The sequence below is a fragment of the Pan paniscus genome, chromosome 8, assembly GCF_029289425.2.
Source record: "Pan paniscus chromosome 8, NHGRI_mPanPan1-v2.0_pri, whole genome shotgun sequence".
NCBI lineage: Eukaryota > Metazoa > Chordata > Mammalia > Primates > Hominidae > Pan > Pan paniscus.
Window position 1 is genome coordinate 36,016,227 of NC_073257.2, and position 17,679 is coordinate 36,033,905.

General features: G+C 41.5%; 1 protein-coding gene across 7 annotated transcripts in view; it reads right to left on the bottom strand.

Moving 5' to 3' along the window:
- C8H10orf67 (chromosome 8 C10orf67 homolog) overlaps positions 1 to 17,679 on the bottom strand; it is a 155,727-nt gene that overhangs the window by 131,806 nt on the left and 6,242 nt on the right. For 5 of the 7 annotated variants that reach the window (XR_008619891.2, XM_034930112.3, XM_034930113.3 and 2 more), the window contains exon 2: positions 11,573 to 11,693. The exons of 1 other annotated variant lie outside the window; for it this stretch is intronic. Coding sequence is in view for 5 of the 6 variants with exons in the window: in XM_034930112.3 (XP_034786003.2) it covers positions 11,573 to 11,693 (121 nt within the window). In the remaining variant the exon portion in view is untranslated. Of the gene's footprint in view, positions 1 to 2,366; positions 2,894 to 11,572; positions 11,694 to 17,679 lie in introns of those variants that run through there. One more of the 7 variants, XM_063607290.1, reaches the window with a different exon arrangement.

A 17,679-nucleotide genomic window follows, 5' to 3' on the forward strand; every position in this document is an offset into this window, starting at 1 on the left:
CCTGGTCAGAGGTCTGTCCTGATTTTTAAGATGATTGTATGCATTGTGGAATTCCAGTAATTCCATCCTAGATGGCCAGGCTTTCAAAGTGACAATTAATTTGCCAAACTAAGATATGATGATGGACTAAAAGACAAGAGTTTCCTAGCAGTTTCTTCCCACACAGAAGAAAATATCTGTGTTAATATTGGCCTTGTCATACCTCAAAAGGTATAGTTCTCAAGATGTGGATTTCAGATCAGAAAAGAGAGGCAAGAATCATCATTTGCTGAGAATCTACTAGCACAAGCATTTAAATATGTAACCAGCATGTTGACTAAGAACCATTTGTAATAATCAAAACACAATGTATTTTTATCTGCCCCCATCTATTTAAAATGTATTCACTAGGGCTCCCACCTGTAATCCCAAAACTTTGGGAGGGTAAGGTGGGTGAAACTCAGGTGAGCCCAGGAGTTTGAAACCAGCCTGGGCAATAGAGTGAGACTCCAGCTCTTCAAAAACTTAAAAGAAGAAAAAAAGAGAGATCTAAAAAATATATATATTCTCTATGTAATCTTCCCCTGCTCTGAATGGAAACGACAAAATCCCATGACTTCTCTATTCATTCATGGGAACATAGTCCTACATGGCTACAAATACAGCCTCAGAGTAGCATTTAGAATATAACTACCAGGTGAGGTGGCTCATGCCTGTAATCCCAACACTTTGGGAGGCTGAGGTGGACAGATCACCTGAAGTCAGGAGTTTGAGACCAACCTGGTTGACATGGTGAAACCCTGTCTCTAATAAAAATACAAAAAATTAGCCAAGTGTGGCAGTGCGCCCCTGTAATCCCAGCCACTTGGGAGCTTGAACCCGGGAGATGGAGGTTGCAGTGAACCAAGATCGCACCACTGCACTCCAGCCTGGGCAGCAGAGCAAGACTCCGTCTAAATAAATATATATATATACACACATATGAGTTAAAATGCTTCCAACTTCATTCATAAGGTTTTTCCCTTTACTCCAAGCTGAGAGTAATGAAAAAGAGTGATTCACCCTTGAGCTCTCTCTGCTCACCTCCTCACCAGCACCCGAGTGGCTGTATCTCCACAAGCAACAAGGCAGCAGTGATAGAGGGGCAAGGATGTTCCTATCTGGTGGGGTGGGCTTCACCATGGTGCTACAGGACAGGAGAACTAACTCCTCTTCTTCCCTTGGGCACTGATGTAGATTCTCTAGAGATTCTGATTGCTGGGACCCTCTCTTTTGTAGCTATATCTTGACCTAAGCAGATGCTTCTCTACTCTGAGTGGTCACTTGCTACTCCTTCCTCAGGTTCTATGAATCTAGAGTTCACCTCTTTCTTCTCCCTGCTGTTAGGGGTCCTTTGTTCTTCCAGATAACTCTCCTGGACAGGACCCAAAATGACCCTACACTGGTTTCACCTCTCTCTCTCTCAAGGCCACATATGGTTTACGGGAAACAATTACACATCCTTTACCCCAATAACTCTGGAAGTGCAGACTGATCCCAATCAAGCCATTCTATCTTCTCATCACAGCCCCCTTTGGCTTCCTCAAGCATGAGTCAAGCACCAGTCCTTTGTGTCTTCTAATAGCAGCAAATGCATTCAAGCTCCATTGAAGCCTGCCTTCCTAGCTTTGAGTTGAGGAGGATTGCTTCTGCTGCCCTTCTCCCATAAGAACCATGGCAATAGTTCTTTCTAGAGTCCGCTTCGGCAGTTTTTTCTCTTCATTCCCTGACCTTCTTTATTGTCCTTGATCTGATTCAAAAGCTGAGAGACATTTGTTTAATGTGAAACATTCCCCTTGCAAAATCTGCAAATGGTTTCTAACTCACAGTTAGTTTGGAACTTGATGCCTGGTGTACTGGCATCCTGGGAAGAATTTCATTTTAGTATCCTCATACTATATAGGAGGTTTTATTTTACAGGTGAGAATATCAAGACTTTGAGAGGTTAAGTGACAGTGTTTGGGTGGGGTCCCAGGTGAAAAAAAAATCAGAAAGGGGAACTCTAAAATCACTGTAAAAACTTTGAACAAGCCAGGCATGATGGCTTATGCCTGTAATCCCAGCACTTTGGGAGGCCAAGGAGGAAGGATCACTTGAGGCCAGCAGTTTAAGACCAGCCTAAGCAACATAGTGAGACCTCATCTCTACAAAAAATTTAAAAATTAGCCAGGCGTGGTGGTGTGTAGCCTGTAGTCTCAGCTACTTGGGAGGCTGAGATGGGATGATCACTTGAGCCTAGGAGTTTAGGGCTGCAGTGAGCTATGACTGTGCTACTGCACTCCACCCTGGGCAACAGAGGGAGACTCTGTCTCATAAACAAAAAAGCAAAAAACAAAAATGAAACCTACCTCTGAACAAACCTCTGGCTCATCCCTGAGAGATACACACATGGGGCAGACTGCAAATAGCCCAGCTAGAGATAATATAACAAAACCAAGATTTGGGCTGCTAAAAAAAAAAAAAAAAAGATATAATTTTCTGTTTTAATCCAAACAAGTTAATTGTGTGCAAAAAAAAAAAAAAAACCAAAAAACAAAAAAACAAAACCAATAACAACAACAACAAAAAAACTTCAGCATTCTTTAGGGGACTATATCAGAACCCAGAAGATAACATCCACACTGTCCACAATATAATCCAAATTACTTGGATTATATATAAAAAAAAAAAAAACAGGAAAATGTGATTCAGTCTCAAGACAAAAGATGATTGAAACCAATTCCAATATTACCAAAATGTCAGAATTGCCAAAGATCTTAAAGCAGTTATTATAACTATGCATGATGAAGCAAAGAAAAATATGGGGTAATAAATGAAAAAAGGAAATATCAACAAACAGAAAATTTTGATAAAGAAAACAAATTCCCAGATTGAAAAATACAATATCCAAAATTTGAACTTCACTGAAAGTACTTAACAGAAGAACAAAGATGGCACAAAAAAACTGTGAACTTGAAGATGTATCAATAAAAAATAGAAAGAAGAAAGATTTTTAAAATTTTACAAAATGGACAGAGTTTAGGGGCTTGTGAGTTAATAATGAGAAGTCTAACATACAAGTAATTGGAGAGGATAGAAAAAGTGGGGTGGAACAAATATTTGAAGATATATTTAGTGGCTCCAAATCTCCCAAATTTGGTGAAACATGCAGATTGTAAATGCTTAATTTATTTATCCAAGCAGGATAAATGCATCAAAACCACACTTAGGTACATAATAATAAAGCTGTTGAAAACCAAAGATTAAAAGAAAATGTTGAAAGCAGACAGAAAAGAAACAGCTACATACAGGGGAATAACATTTGGAATGACTAATAATGGTTATTTTCTTAGACACTATTAAAGCCTACAGAGCAATTGTAAAGTGAGAAAACAAAACAAAACACAACTTGTCAACCCGGAATTCTATATTCAATGTAAAAACATTTTAAATAAAACAGAAATTCTTTGCCTACAGTAGGAGAATAGCTAAATAAAGTTTTTTAGGCTAAAGAGAAATAATTTGGGCTGGAAAGCTAGATCTTCAGGAAATAATAAAGAGCAAAGGAAATTGTAAATATCTAGGTACATATAAAATACTAGCTTTCCTCTTATTAGCTTAAAATTTATAGCACTGTTTAAAGCAAACATCATGAGTTTGTAATGTATGTATAATAGATGCAATACATATGATACTCAGCATAAAAGACGGGAGGGTGGTAAACAGTTACAAGGTTATTGCGTTTTACATGAAGTTGTGCAATATTAATGCTAAGTACACTATAATCCTTGCTGAACAAAGGGTCAAAAGATCTTTAGAAATAATGAAAATTAAGCGCAGAAAGAAGTACTGAGATATGGGAAAGAACGATGAGCAAAGAAATTGGTAAATTTGAGTAAATCTAAACAAGCATTAATTGCATAAAACAATATGAAGAGTTAACTGCAAAAATATTAGGAGAAAACAACTGAAATACTTGATAATAATAATAAAAAAGACAGAAGGACACAATTAGAGATAAAGGTTCTACATTTCTTGTACTGTACGGTAGAAATTACAAATTCTAGTCAACTGTTGAATGTTCAAATTTGAGATTAATCATTAAAAGAATAAAGATAAAATAGTTAATTATTAGTAGAGGAGAGAATAGAAACTAAAGAAAAGTTAATACAATCATTGGAGAGTAGGGAAGGAGAAAAAAGGTATAGAAAAATAAGATAAAGAGAAATTTAAAAAGAAATTGGCAGAAAATACAAACTTATCAGTAGTCAAAATTAATACTAATAGAATAAATTAGCTATTAAAAGAAATTATTAGATTGGATTTTTCAAAACTATATACAATTTATAAGAGATATATCTAAGACACAACACAGAAATAATGTCAGTGTAGAAATCAGAACGATTTACCAGGTAAATACTAGCCCAAAGAATGTTGATACAGATAAATTAACATTGAACAAAATGGACAATATGGCCAAAGCCTTCATATAGAAAAAATACATAAATCCAATTAATAAATACAGATTTTTAAAAATTTCCTGGCCAGGCACGTTGGCTCACACCTGTAATCCCAGCACTTTGTGGGTCTGAGGTGGGCAGATCACGAGGTCAGGAGTTTGAGACCAGCCTGGCCAACATGGTGAAACCCCATCTCTACTAAAAATACAAAAATTATCCGGGCGTGGTGGCATGCGCCTGTAATCCCAGCTACTCAGGAGGCTGAGGCAGGAGAATCGCTTGAACCTGGGAGGTGGAGGTTGCAGTGAGAAGAGATTGCACCACTGCACTCCAGCCTGGGTGACAGGGCAAGACTCCATCTCGGGGGAGAAAAAAAAAAAAAATTCCTGCATCTATGCCACAATGACAAAGACTGACCTCACACAAAGCCTCAACACAAATTGCAACAAACACCAGATAATTTGTTGCACAAGGACTGCGTTCTCCAACAAGAAAGCACTGAAGTTAAAAATCAGCAATATAAAAATATTCTAAAAAGCATCTTTGAAAATTTAATAACTTTCTTATTATACAGTTGAAATGAACAAATGAAAAATTCGAGTATTTAAATTTAAATACTAATAAAAATACTATATTTCAAAGTTTGTAGGAGCTAAAAATGTAGTTAGTGGGAAATTTGTAGTTTTAACTGCCTATAAAAGAGAAGAAGAAAGCCTCAAAATCTATGATCTATAGGCATTGGTAGCTGTCAGCCCAATATCCGGCATCATGGTTCTTCTTTACTGATGGAACCATGACATTGTCTGGGGCAGCAATGTGCGCAGCTAAAATACTTCTCTATAGCTCCTTGTAGTTCAAGTGGTCATGTGATACAGTTACGGCCAAAGAAACATATGGCAAGGCTTTCTATGGAAAGTTTTTGCTTTCCTAAGATACCTATTACCACTCCTCCCTACTTCTCCCATATTCTCCTTCCATGGAAGCTGGAAGGGGAGCAGCCATCTTGCTACTGGATCAGAACTAGGGCAGCAAAAGTCAGGCACCAATGGTGGAGATGTGAGAAGATAAAATGAATCTACATCACACAAATCAGAGAGCTACTGCACTAACTCTGGATTCTCTAACTCTATACCTCTTGATATTTTATGAAGCCAATGCAGTTGTTTTTTCTAAACACAGAGCTATATGCTATCCTAATTGATACCCAGATCCAACTCAAGAGATTAAAAAAAAAAAAAAAAAAGCCAGGCACAGTGGCTCACACCTGTAATCCTAACATTTTGAGAGGCTGAGGCAGGAGGATCGCTTAAGCTCGGAAGTTTGAGGCCAGCCTGGGCAACAGAGTGAAACCCCATCTCTACAAAAAATTGTAAAAATTAGCCAGGTGTGGTGGCGTGTGCCTGTAGTTCCAGCTACTCAAGTGGCTGAGGCAGGAGGATCACTTGAGCCCAGGAGGTCAAGGCTGCAGTGAGCCATGATTCTGCCACTACACTCCAGCCTGGGCAACAGAGTGGACCCTGTCTCATAAACGAACAAAAAAAAAAAAAAGAAAGAAAGAAAGAAAGAAAAAAAGAAAAGAAAGAAAGAGTAAACAGAAAGGAATAAGGAATAATAAATATAGGGAAATAAATTTATGAACTAGAAAATAAAGATACAATATAGAGGATTAATACATCCTAAAATTGAGTGTCTGAAATAAAAAATAATGAAATAGACAATTCTGCCAAGAGTCACTAAGAAAAAAGAGAGGAGATATGCAGACAATATCAGACAACATTAAACATTTAAAAAGGACTATAACTACAGATACAATACTTAAAAATAATAAAAGACAATAAATATTATACCAATAATTTGAAGATTTAACAAAAATAAATACTTTAATAGAAAAACATAACATCAAAAGTGACCCAGAATATTTAAGAAAACGGGAATACATACATAACAAAATAACAATAGCAATAAAAATAAGCACAGTTTTACATGCCAGTTCTAACAAACATTGAAGAAATAGATATTCCCAATCTTATGTGAAGTATTCCAGAGAATAGACTAGGGAACACTTCTCATTTTATGAGGATACTGTGATCTTGGTACCAAGATTGAACAACAATAGTGTAAGAAAAGAGTATTATAGAGTATAGCCTGGGTAACGTAGCAAGACCCTATCTCTACCAAAAATTTAAAAATTAGTTGGGCAAGGTGGTGCACTCTTGTAATCCCAGCTACTCAGGAGGCTGAGGTGGGAGGACTGCTTGATTCCAGGAGGTCAAGGTCACAGTGAGTTATGATTGTCACTGCACTCCAGCCTGGGCAACAGAACAAGAACTTGTCTCAAAAAAAAAAAGAAAAGAAAAGAAAAGAAAAAAATTATAGGGCAATCTCGCTTAAAACAGAGGAAAATAAATCCTCAATAAAATAATAGCAAATAATGCAGAAATGCAAAAGGAAATATTATGATCCAATTAGGTTTATTTCAGGAAGTCAAGGATGGTTTACTATTCAAAAACCAAATTTTACCACATCATCAGATAAAGGAGAAAAGCCATATGAGTGCATGATCATCTCAATAAGTCCATGAAAAGTATTCAAACCCAGTCATACATGATTTTTTTAAATGCCTCTTATTAATTAGAAATAGAAGAAGACATCCTTAATCTGATTTAACATTTGTATCAGATTTTGGTTCAGCTATAACAAAAAATCCAAATAGCCAGGTTTGGTGGCTCATGCCTGTATTCCCAACACTTTGGGAGGCCAAGGCAGGAGGATCACTCGAGGCCAGGGATTTGGGACCAGCTTGGGCAACATATTGAGACTCTGTCTCTACAAAAAAATAGAAAAAAATATTAGCCAGCTGTGGTGGCACACACCTGTAGTCCCAGCTACTCAGTAGGCTGAGGTGGGAGGATCACTCGAGCCCAGGAAGTCAAGGTTGTTGTCACCTATGATCCTGCCACTGCAATCCAGTCTACGTGACAGAGTGAGACTCTGTCTCAAAAAATAAAGCTCACGCCTGTAATCCCAGCACTTTGGGAGGCCAAGGCAGATGGATCACGAGGTCAGGAGATAGAGACCATCCTGCCTAACAAGGTGAAACCCTGTCTCTACTAAAAATATAAAAAATTAGCCGGGCGTGGTGGCCGGCGCCTGTAGTCCCAGCTACTCGGGAGGCTGAGGCAGGTGAATGGCGTGAACCTGAGAGGTGGAGGTTGCAGTGAGCTGAGATCGTGCCACTGCACTCCAGCCTGGGCGACAGAGCAAGACTCTGTCTCAAAAAAAAAAAAAAAATCGAAATAACAGAAGCATAAATGAGAAATAAGTTAATTTCTCTCCCTAGAAATCTACCTTGGCAATCAATAGGTGAAATGATCTAAGATTCTTCCGTCTTATTACTCTGCTGTATATTGTTTCAACCTCACGGTCCAAACAGTAGGATCCATGCTCTAGCGGAAGAAGTAAGAAAAGGAAGGAAACTAGGAAAAAAGGAAGGAAAACCGGGAAGGGAAGGGGAGGGAAACTGGTAAGGGAGGGAAGGGGAAGGAAACCAGGAAGAAAGGGGAGGGGAGGGAAACCGGGAAAAGAGGGGAGGGGAGAGAAACAGGGAAGGGAGGGGAGGGGATAGGAGGGGAGGGGACTGGGACTGGAACCAGGACAGGAAGGGAGAGGAACCGAGACAGGAACCAGGAAGGGAAGGGAAGGGAACCGGGACGGGAACAGGGAAGGGAAGGGAAGGGAAGGGAACCAGGACAGGAACCGGGACAGGAACCGGGAAGGAAAGGGAACTGGGATGGGAACCTGGAAGGGAAGAGAAGGAAACCAGGACGGGAACCGGGACAGGAACTAGGAAGGGAACCAGGATGGGAACTGGTGAGAGGTGAGGCCAGCTGGACTTCCTGGATCCAGTGGGGACTTGGGGAGCTTTCCTGTCTTACAAGAGGGTTGTAAAACGCACCAATTAGCGCTCTGTAAAATGCACAAATCAGCAGGATTCTAAAAGTAGCCAACTGCGGGGAGAACTGCAAAAAGGGCACTCTGATAGGACAGAAATGGAACATGGGCGGGGCCAATAAGGGAATAAAAGCTGGCCACCGCCCGCAGTGGCTACTCGCTCAGGTCCCCTTTCAGGCTGTGGAGGCTTTGTCCTTTGGCTCTTCACAATAAATCTTGCTACTGCTCACTCTTTGGGTCCGTGCCATCTTTAAGAGCTGTAACACTCACCAGAAAGTCTGCGGCTTCATTCTTGAAGTCAGGGAGACCACGAACGCAGCGGCAGGAACCAACTCCGGACACACCAAGAAGAAGGGGGAAGGGAAGGGAACCGGGGCAAGAACCGGGAAAGGAAGGAAAGGGAACCGGGAAAAAGAAGGGAACCGAGATGGGAAGGGAAAAGAACCGGAAAGGGAAGGGAAACCGGGAGAAGAAGGGGAGGGAGACCAGGAAGGGGAGGGAAATGGGGAAGGGAGGGGAGGGGACTGGGAATGGAACCAGGATGGGAACCAGTACAGGAGCTGGGAAGGGAAGGGAACGGGGAGGGGAACCAACTGGAAAGGAAACCGGGATGGGAACTGGGAAGGGAAGGGAACCGGGACGGAACCGGAAAGGGAACTGCGAAGAGAAGGGAAGCGGGACGAGAACCGGGAAGGGAAACAAACCGTGACGGGAACTGGGACGGGAACAGGGAAGCGGACGGGAACCGGGAAGGGAAGGTGGAAGGGAAGGGGACTGGAAAAAAGGGAAGGGGAGGGAAATTGGGAAGGGAGGGAAAGCAAGGAGCGTACAGAAAGGGAGGCGAGGGGTGGAGAGACCTGGAGAGCAGGGGAGGGGAGGGTAGAGGAAAGGTAGGGAAACCTTGGGAAGGGAGGGGAGGGGACCGGAAAGGGAACCAGACGGGAACCTAGATAAGAACCGGGAACGGAGGGGATCGGGAAGGGATGTGAGCGGCGGATCGGGAAGGGAAGTGAACCGGGACGGGAACCGGGAAGGGAAGGGACGGGAACCGGGAAGGGAAGGGACGGGAACCGGGATGGAAACCGGAAAGGGAACGGGGAAGGGAAAGGGACGGGGGACGGGAACCGGGAAGGGAAGGGATGGGAACCGATGGGAACCGGGATGGCAACCAGGAAGGGAAGGGACCGGGACGGGAAGGGAAGGAAACCGGGACGGCAACAGAGACAGGAACCGAGAAGGGAAGAGAACCGGGAAGGGAAGGGAACCGGGACAGGAACCGGGAAGGGAAGGGAAGAGAACAGGGAAGGGAGGGTAGGGGAGGGAAACCGGGAAGGAAGAGGAAGGGGAGGGGAGACCGGGACGGGAACTGGGACGGGAAGGGTAGGGAACCGGGCGGGAACCGGGACGGGAGGGGAAGGGAATGGGGACGAGAAACGGGACGGGAACCAGGACAGGAACCAGAACGGAAACAGGGAAGGGAAGGGAACAGGGACAGGAATCGGGAAGGGAACCGGGACAGGAACCGGAAAGGGAAGGGAACCAGGAAAGGAAGGGAAGGGAAGCGGGACGGGAGCCGGGAAGGGAAGAGAAGGCAACCGGGAAGAGTAAGGAGGAAAACCGGGACGGGAACCGGGAAGGGCAGGGAACCGGCACAGGAAGGAAAGGGAACCGGGAAAGGAGAGGAAGGGAACCGGGATGGGGAGGGGAGGGGAGGGTAACCTGGAGGGAAGGGGAACCGGGAGGGGAGGGGAGAAGGGAAGGGAAGAAGGGAAGGGGAAAGGAAAGGGAAAGGGAAGGGAAGAAGGGAAGGGGGAAGGGAAGGGGAATGGAAAGTAGCAGGAAGGGAAAAAGTGAAGGGAGAAGTGACAGAGGGCGCATGTGAACCGTGTCTCAAAGAAGGTTTCCCAGAGCTGCCACAGACCATTCCCATGTGAATCCTATTGACCAGAACGTGGTCATTTGGACACACTTAGTTACGAAAGAATAAAATCATAAAATGTTTCTGAAAGTATAAAAGAAGACAATAAATTGGCAAATATGTAGGAAAGAGACATCCTCAAAAGTTACTAGCGGGAGTGTAAATTGGTAAAATCTCTATGCAGGGCAATTTGGCAATCTCCTTCAAAATGACTAATGCATACATCCTCTGACTCAGAAATTCCACTTTTAAGAATTTACATCACAGATTTACTGGCATATGAGTATGTGCAGGATTATTCATCACAGTAAAATATTAGAAATGACCAAAATGTCCATCAATATGGAAAGCTAAATATATGATGCACATTTTGTGATGTTAATGTACTTGTGAAATAAATGAGGAAACTCTATGTGTCAATATAGAACGACTTCCAAGTGTAAAAACAAAATCAAGGTAGACAAGAGTATTTATCGTGGTATGCTACCTCATGTAACAGCTTTATTGATTAGGGTTTTTAGTAATAACTCTTGATCTCCAACGTACATGCAATACTATGTTCCTTTACAATCAAAAAAGATCCAGGCCAGGCACGATGGCTCACACCTGTAATCTCAGTACTTTGGGAGGCTGAGGTGGGTGGATTGCTTGAACCCAGTAGTTCAATAGTAGCCTGAAAAACATGGCAAAATCCCATCTCTACAAAGCATACATAAAATTAGCTGGGCAATGTGGCATGCACTTGTAGTCCCAGCTACTTGTGAGGCTGAAGTGGGAGGATCACCTGAATCCTGGAGGTGGCGGCTACAGTGAGCTATGATCACACCTCTGCCTAGATGACAAAGTAAGACACTGTCTCAAAAAAAAAAAAAAAAAATCAAAGAAAATATAACAAAATGTCAAAATTTGACAAAGCTGGATGGTGGGTTACACAGTTATTCATTATATATGCAAAGATGTTTGATAATTTTTTAAAGTGTCATAAATAGAAAATGTTCACAGATGTCAAAAGAATTTCCAACAGAGTAACAAAATACTTTATTAAACAAATTAACATATGTAAGTATGACATAAATATTAGTAGCTTATATTAATAATTTGTTAAAGCACAGCTATCATTCAGCTGTTTGTCAAAGATGCTAAAATTTTAAAAATTTTAATTATTTCACTTTTGTCTATGAAAGAAACATGAAGGCAATTAACGCCAAAAATTATCTCAGAAGTTTCAGAACAAATTCAGATTTACCTGTGCTAACTTTTGCGTAGATGAACTCAATTCTTTTACTGACAGTATTTCACTGGAATCAGTTTGAGTGGCATGGTCTGTGCTGAAAAAGCCAATCTTTAAATCATCTGAAATGTTAAGTCTGAAAACAAAGGAAATGAAATGTGCTTTATGTCATAGATATTTTCTTAGAAATAGATGTTAGTGCGTCTTTTTTTGTGTAAATCATATCGTATTTTAAGTATTCTAAGAGGTTGGTGAGGTGAGGAAGCCTCTGAATTAGCTCTTGTGATCTGGAGCTAATGAAGATAATGAGATTATCAAATTCCCTGGACTGAGGCATATTGCTCTACGGTTACTCATCTGATTTCCACTTTTCTGAGATATGATCAATTTATATACCTGCTTTTAATATCTTCCATACTGTTATTGCCTGTGCTACTGCTGGAAATAATTCTAGATTATGCGTAGGCCTATTCAGCAGAAATCCTTTAAGACAGTGGTTTTCAAAGTATGGGCCGAGGACCCCTGGGGTTCTGGGATACTCTATTAGAAAATCTGTGAGATCAAATTAATTTTATAATAGTATTAAGATTTTATTTGTCTTTTTACTGTCATTCTCTCACAAATGTTCAGTGGAGTTTTCCAGAGGCTACAGATTATACAGAAGCAGCTATGAGAATTCAGCTCTCTTCCATTAAGCCAGGCATGGAAAAGCTTTGCAAAAATGTAAAACAGTGACACTCTTCTCATGAAAGTTTTTGTTTTAGAACAATACAGCTAGTTTTTCTTTAAAATATGCTATTTCCAGCTACTATAGAGGCTGAGGCAGGAGGATTGCTTGAGTCCAGGAGGTTGAGGCTGCAGTGAGCTATGAAAGCACCACCACACTCCAGCCTGGGCAACAGAAAGAGCACATGTTTCAGAAAAATAAAATAAAATAAATAAAACATGGTATTTCTATTAACACATACCTGATTTATCCTTATTTTAAGTGAATCAATATATTTTAATTTTCTTCTTTTAAATTTCCAATCTGGCAACTATCAATAGATAGGACCAACATAAACTAAATCTCTTTGAGGGTGCCAATAATTTTTTAAGACTACAGAGAGGTCTTGAAACCAAAAAGTTTGAGAATTGCTTCTTTAAGATGATCATACCACCTTCCTATATTTGATTTTCAAGCATTATTCCTGAAAAATGTGAATAGGCCAGGAACAAGTGTTTGTAAATTCCTTCTACAGATTTCTAAGGATAGGGATCTCAAACAGCATTAAGAAGGCAATTTTCTGGATGCACTCTGTCAATTTGATCAAACTTACCACAACTGTTTCTAAAATGTCAGCTAAAATAAGAGAACCACAAAAGCCCAAGTAGAATTATCAGACTTCTCAGTGTAGGTGCCAAAGGCAGAATGTCTGTGCTTCTATCCCACCTCTTCTGCTGACGAGAGCATACCCCCATGCGGGGCACCCCATGGCAACTCCCCTCTTCTTGCATGCTGGCCAAACCTCAGATTTGTCCCCCACAGAACTCAGATGAAGTTGACCATATCCACAGTGCCAAGTATAACTCTAAGCTGGGCTAAGCCCATCACAGTTATCCCACTCTGCTTGGCAGTGGATGTCCAGGGATGGGTGTAGAACCCAGGTCTGAAGAGGGAGACATTAGGAAGGGTCTGTTGGGGCCTAGTAAGAAAGGTTTTTAGACTCCTACAAAGGGGGCACCAGAGGAGAGGTTTCTTCTTTGTCTCTGGACATTGCCAAGGGTGGAAGTAATGCCAAGAACTGGCACAGTCACTAGGTGACCACAAGGGGGGCCAGCCAGGGCATAGATGATGAGCTTTCAAAAAAGATGGAAATAGGTTGGGCGCAGTGGCTCATGCCTATAATCTCAGCACTTCGGGAGGCCAAGGCAGGAGGAGCACTTGAGGTCAGAAGTCTGAGATCAGCCTGGCCAATATGGCGAAACCCCGTCTCGACTAAAAATACAAAATTAGCTGGGTGTGGTGGCACGTGCCTGTAATCCCAGCTACTCGGGAGGCTGAGGGACAAGAATCGCTTGAACCTGGGAGGCAGAGGCTGCAGTGAGCCGAGATCGCACCACTGCACTCCAGCCTGGGTGACAGAGCAAGATTCTGTCTCAAAAAAAAAAAAAAAGATGGAAATAAATTTGACTGATGACTTTGCTCAGCCATTGACTCAATTAGCTCTGAAACCTGTCATACCTCCAGTCTCCCTGTAATGTCACAGAGTAAGTGCAATTGTTGGCAGTTTCTGTCAACTGTAGCTGAAAGCATCCTGACTGATACTGTAGCTAAGTGACATTAGATAAATTACTAAACCTTTCTGTGCCTTAGTTTCCTCTTATGGAAAATAATAGTCCCCATTTCATAGACTTACTGTGAGAATTTAGTGTGTTAATACTTAGAAGTATTTTGAATGAACCTTCATACAACAGTAAGCCCTCAAGAAATGTTACTCATTATTAGTACTGCAGTGGTGGTGGTTTCTACTGTCACTCTGATGTTTTGAAATGTCATAGTTTTTTCATCATATTTGGAAAAAACTATTAAAGCAGAGCAATATCAACTAAAAAAGGCCATTTAACATGAAAACTCCTTGATATTCAAAATAAAGATCTTCAGTTAATCCCACAAAATTTTCAGCTTTCCATATACTAATTACAGTAAACAAGTAAATAAAAATATGCGATATATTCTGAGGTAGTGGTAAGCCTCATTTCTCATTACATACACTCCATGTAACTTACTCATGTGTCACATATCTGCTAGTTAAATGTTCCCCCAAATACATCTGTACCTTAACAGTACCCTCAGCCTAGGATTAAGTCTCCCCACAGTTGTACCTATCAAAATCATATGTAACCACTGTCTTTTCTACCTTCTTTTGTCTTCCATTCTCTTCCCTTCTCAGGGTGAAGGAATCAACATAGTGGTCAATGACATGGGGCCATAAAAAAAATTGGGAGTCATGCATAGAAGAACAGCAAGCCTGGTGGCTAAGAATGTGGGTCAGTTGGGGGAACAGGGGCAGCAGCACAGAGGTGGCAGACAGAGGAGAGGACCACAATAGTGGGACACTGGATACATTGAATGAGTAAGTAAATGTTCTCAAAATGACAGAAGTCAAGTTTTTCAGTTCTAGGAAAGATATTTACAAACATAGGGAAAGAGTAGACTAGAAAGTTCTCTGAGACAATGGAATGGAATGGGAAGAATTGGTATGAATGCATACTTTTATAAATATAGATAAATAGATATATAAATAGTTGTAGGTGTATATATGTGTGCACATATATATGTGAACATATATCATATATATGTGCATATATTTATACATATCTGTTTCTAGTTCTGTCCAATGAGAGGGCCTAGAAGAATGGCACTCCAGTAGTGATGAGCACATCTAACACTCAGATGTTGGTTTCTTTTCTTTCTTCTCCTTTTTGTTTCAGTATATTTTTTGAGACAGAGTCTTGCTTTGTCACCCAGGCTGGAGTGCAGTGGTGTGATCTCAGCTCACTGCAATCTCTGCCTCCTGGGTTCAAGTGATTCTCACGCCTCAGTCTCCGAAGTGGCTGGGATTACAGGTGTGGACCATCACACCTGACTAATTTTGTATTTTTAGTAGAGATGAAGTCTCCCCATGTTGGCCAGGCCAGTCTCAAACTCCTGGCCTCAGTGATCCACCTGCCTCGGCCTCCCAAAGTGCTGGCATTACAGGTGTGAGCCACCGCACCTGGCCCTAGATGTTGGTTTCTAAAAACCATCCTCCACTAAAAGCAATGAAGTCTCCTTGAAAAAATGGTTCATTCCAAGACTGGAATAAAAGTATATAAAATTATAGAAAGCAAAAGTATAAAATGAGCCTGGAACATTTTGTTTGCCATAAAGTGAAGAAATGCTCAAAAGATGATGGGAAAATGTAAAAATGATGAAGAAACTAGATGGAAGAAACAACCACTGGCCATATATGACAATTTAAGCATCAAAATAAATAATGAAAGCATCAGATTATAACCCATTGAATAAAATAGGAATCCATCAATCCATACTGATATGAATGAATGAATGAATGAATGAACAGATAAATGAGGATGGGAAGCTCTAATAAATATAGAAAAAAAGCAGAGAATTACCACATGGCAGTCATCATAAAAGTGACATTAAGATAGGAGTCATCAGGCTGGGTGCAGTGGCTCACACCTGTAATCTCAGCACTTTGGGAGGCTGAGGTGGGTGGGTCACTTGAGCTTAGGAGTTCGAGACCAGCCTGGCCAACATGGCGAGACCTTGTCTCTACAAAAAATGCAAAAATTAGCCAGGTGTGGTGGCAAACACCTGTAGTCCCAGGTACTTGGGAGGCTGAGGTGGGAAGATCACCTGAGCCTGGGAGGTTAAGGCTGCAATGAGCTTGGATTGTGTCACTGCACTTCAGCTTGGATGACAGAGTGAGATCCTGCCTCAAAAAATAAAAATAAATAAAAATAAAAGAGAGGAGTCATCATTGGTGACCATGGCTGGTTAGAATAAGTTTTAGAAAAAAGGAAATTGTAATACCTAGAAAATAGTAATTTATTCCAAAGAAAAGAATGGTAAATTTAAAATAGAGAACTTTGGTAGGCACCAACTCAACAAGGTCAAGGTTAATGAGGGGAAAAATTGAACCATGCCTACTAAAGTTGAAGCCCTGAGAACCCAACCCGAGAAGTTCTTTATGACCAGGTGACTGAGGGAAAAAACCTCAAGCCTGATTCACAGATGGGTTCCTCACCAGCTGGTAGTTACCTGCAGTCTCACAGCCACACTCAGAAGTGACCCTGAATGACACAATCATGAAGGAAAATCCTCTCACTGAATAAACTGAAAGCAGTATATTTGGTTGTCTACTTTTTCTGGATGAAGGATGGCCAGAATTACGTATTGATATTAATTTATGGGCAACTGCTAAACAGTTAACAAGATGGTCAGGAACTTGGAAGGAACAGATTGAGAGATGGATGTCAAGAATGTCTGGGAAAAGTTCTGTGGATGAGCCTTTGAAAATGGGCACAGACTGTAAAGGTGTTTGTGCGGCATCTGAATGCCCACCCAAGGGAATCCCCTACAGAGAAAGTAGTTAAATAATTAGGCAAAATGACACACTCTGTGGATATCGTTCAGTTTCCTTTTGCAGCCACCCCTGCTTGCTTGATGGCCCTCGAACAAAATGGCCATGGTGTCAGGAGTTCAACAATGTGGTTTTCCCCTTACCAAGGCTGGCCTGGCTACCACAGGTGCTGAGTGTCTAACTAGTCAACAGCAGAGATCAATACTGAGCTCCCAATGTGGCAGCATGAACCACAGGGAATAGCCAGCCACCTAGCGACAGGTTGATAGCACTGAACCTCTTCCATCATCCTCACCGGAACACACATTTATTTTGGATATGGATTTGCATTCCCTGACTATACTGCACTGGCCAGAACCACCAAGCATGAACTTACAGAACATCTTATCCATCATCACGGTATTCTCACAGCACCACTTCCCATCAAGGAACTCATTTCACAGCAAAAGACAGGCAGCAATGGATTCATGCCCATGGAATTCAGTGATCTTATCATATAACCCATCACCCAGAAGTGGCTCGCCTAATAGAAAGGTTAAATAGCTTACTGAAGATTCATTTAAGGCCAGGCACAGTGGTTCACGCCTGCAATCCCAGCACTTTGGGAGGCCGAGGCGGGAAGATCACTTGAGCCCAGGAGTTCAGGAATAGCCTGGGCAACATAGTGAGACCCTGTCTCTACAAAAAAATAAAAATAAAAAAATAAAATTAGCTGGGCATGGTGGCACACACCTGTACTGCCAGCAATATTTGGGAGAAGCAAATCCATGAAAGAATGCAGTTCTGTCTCACAGGATGCAGTATATGCTTTGAAACAGTATATGGTGCTATCTCTCCTACAGTCATAGGTCCAAGAATGAAAGGCACCTCTCACTCTTATGCCTCATAACTCATGCCCAAAATTATAGTTTCCTGTCTCTGCAACTTTAGGATCTGCTGGTTTGGAAGTCTTAGTTCACAAGGGAAGAATGTTTCCAGCAGAAAACATAACAG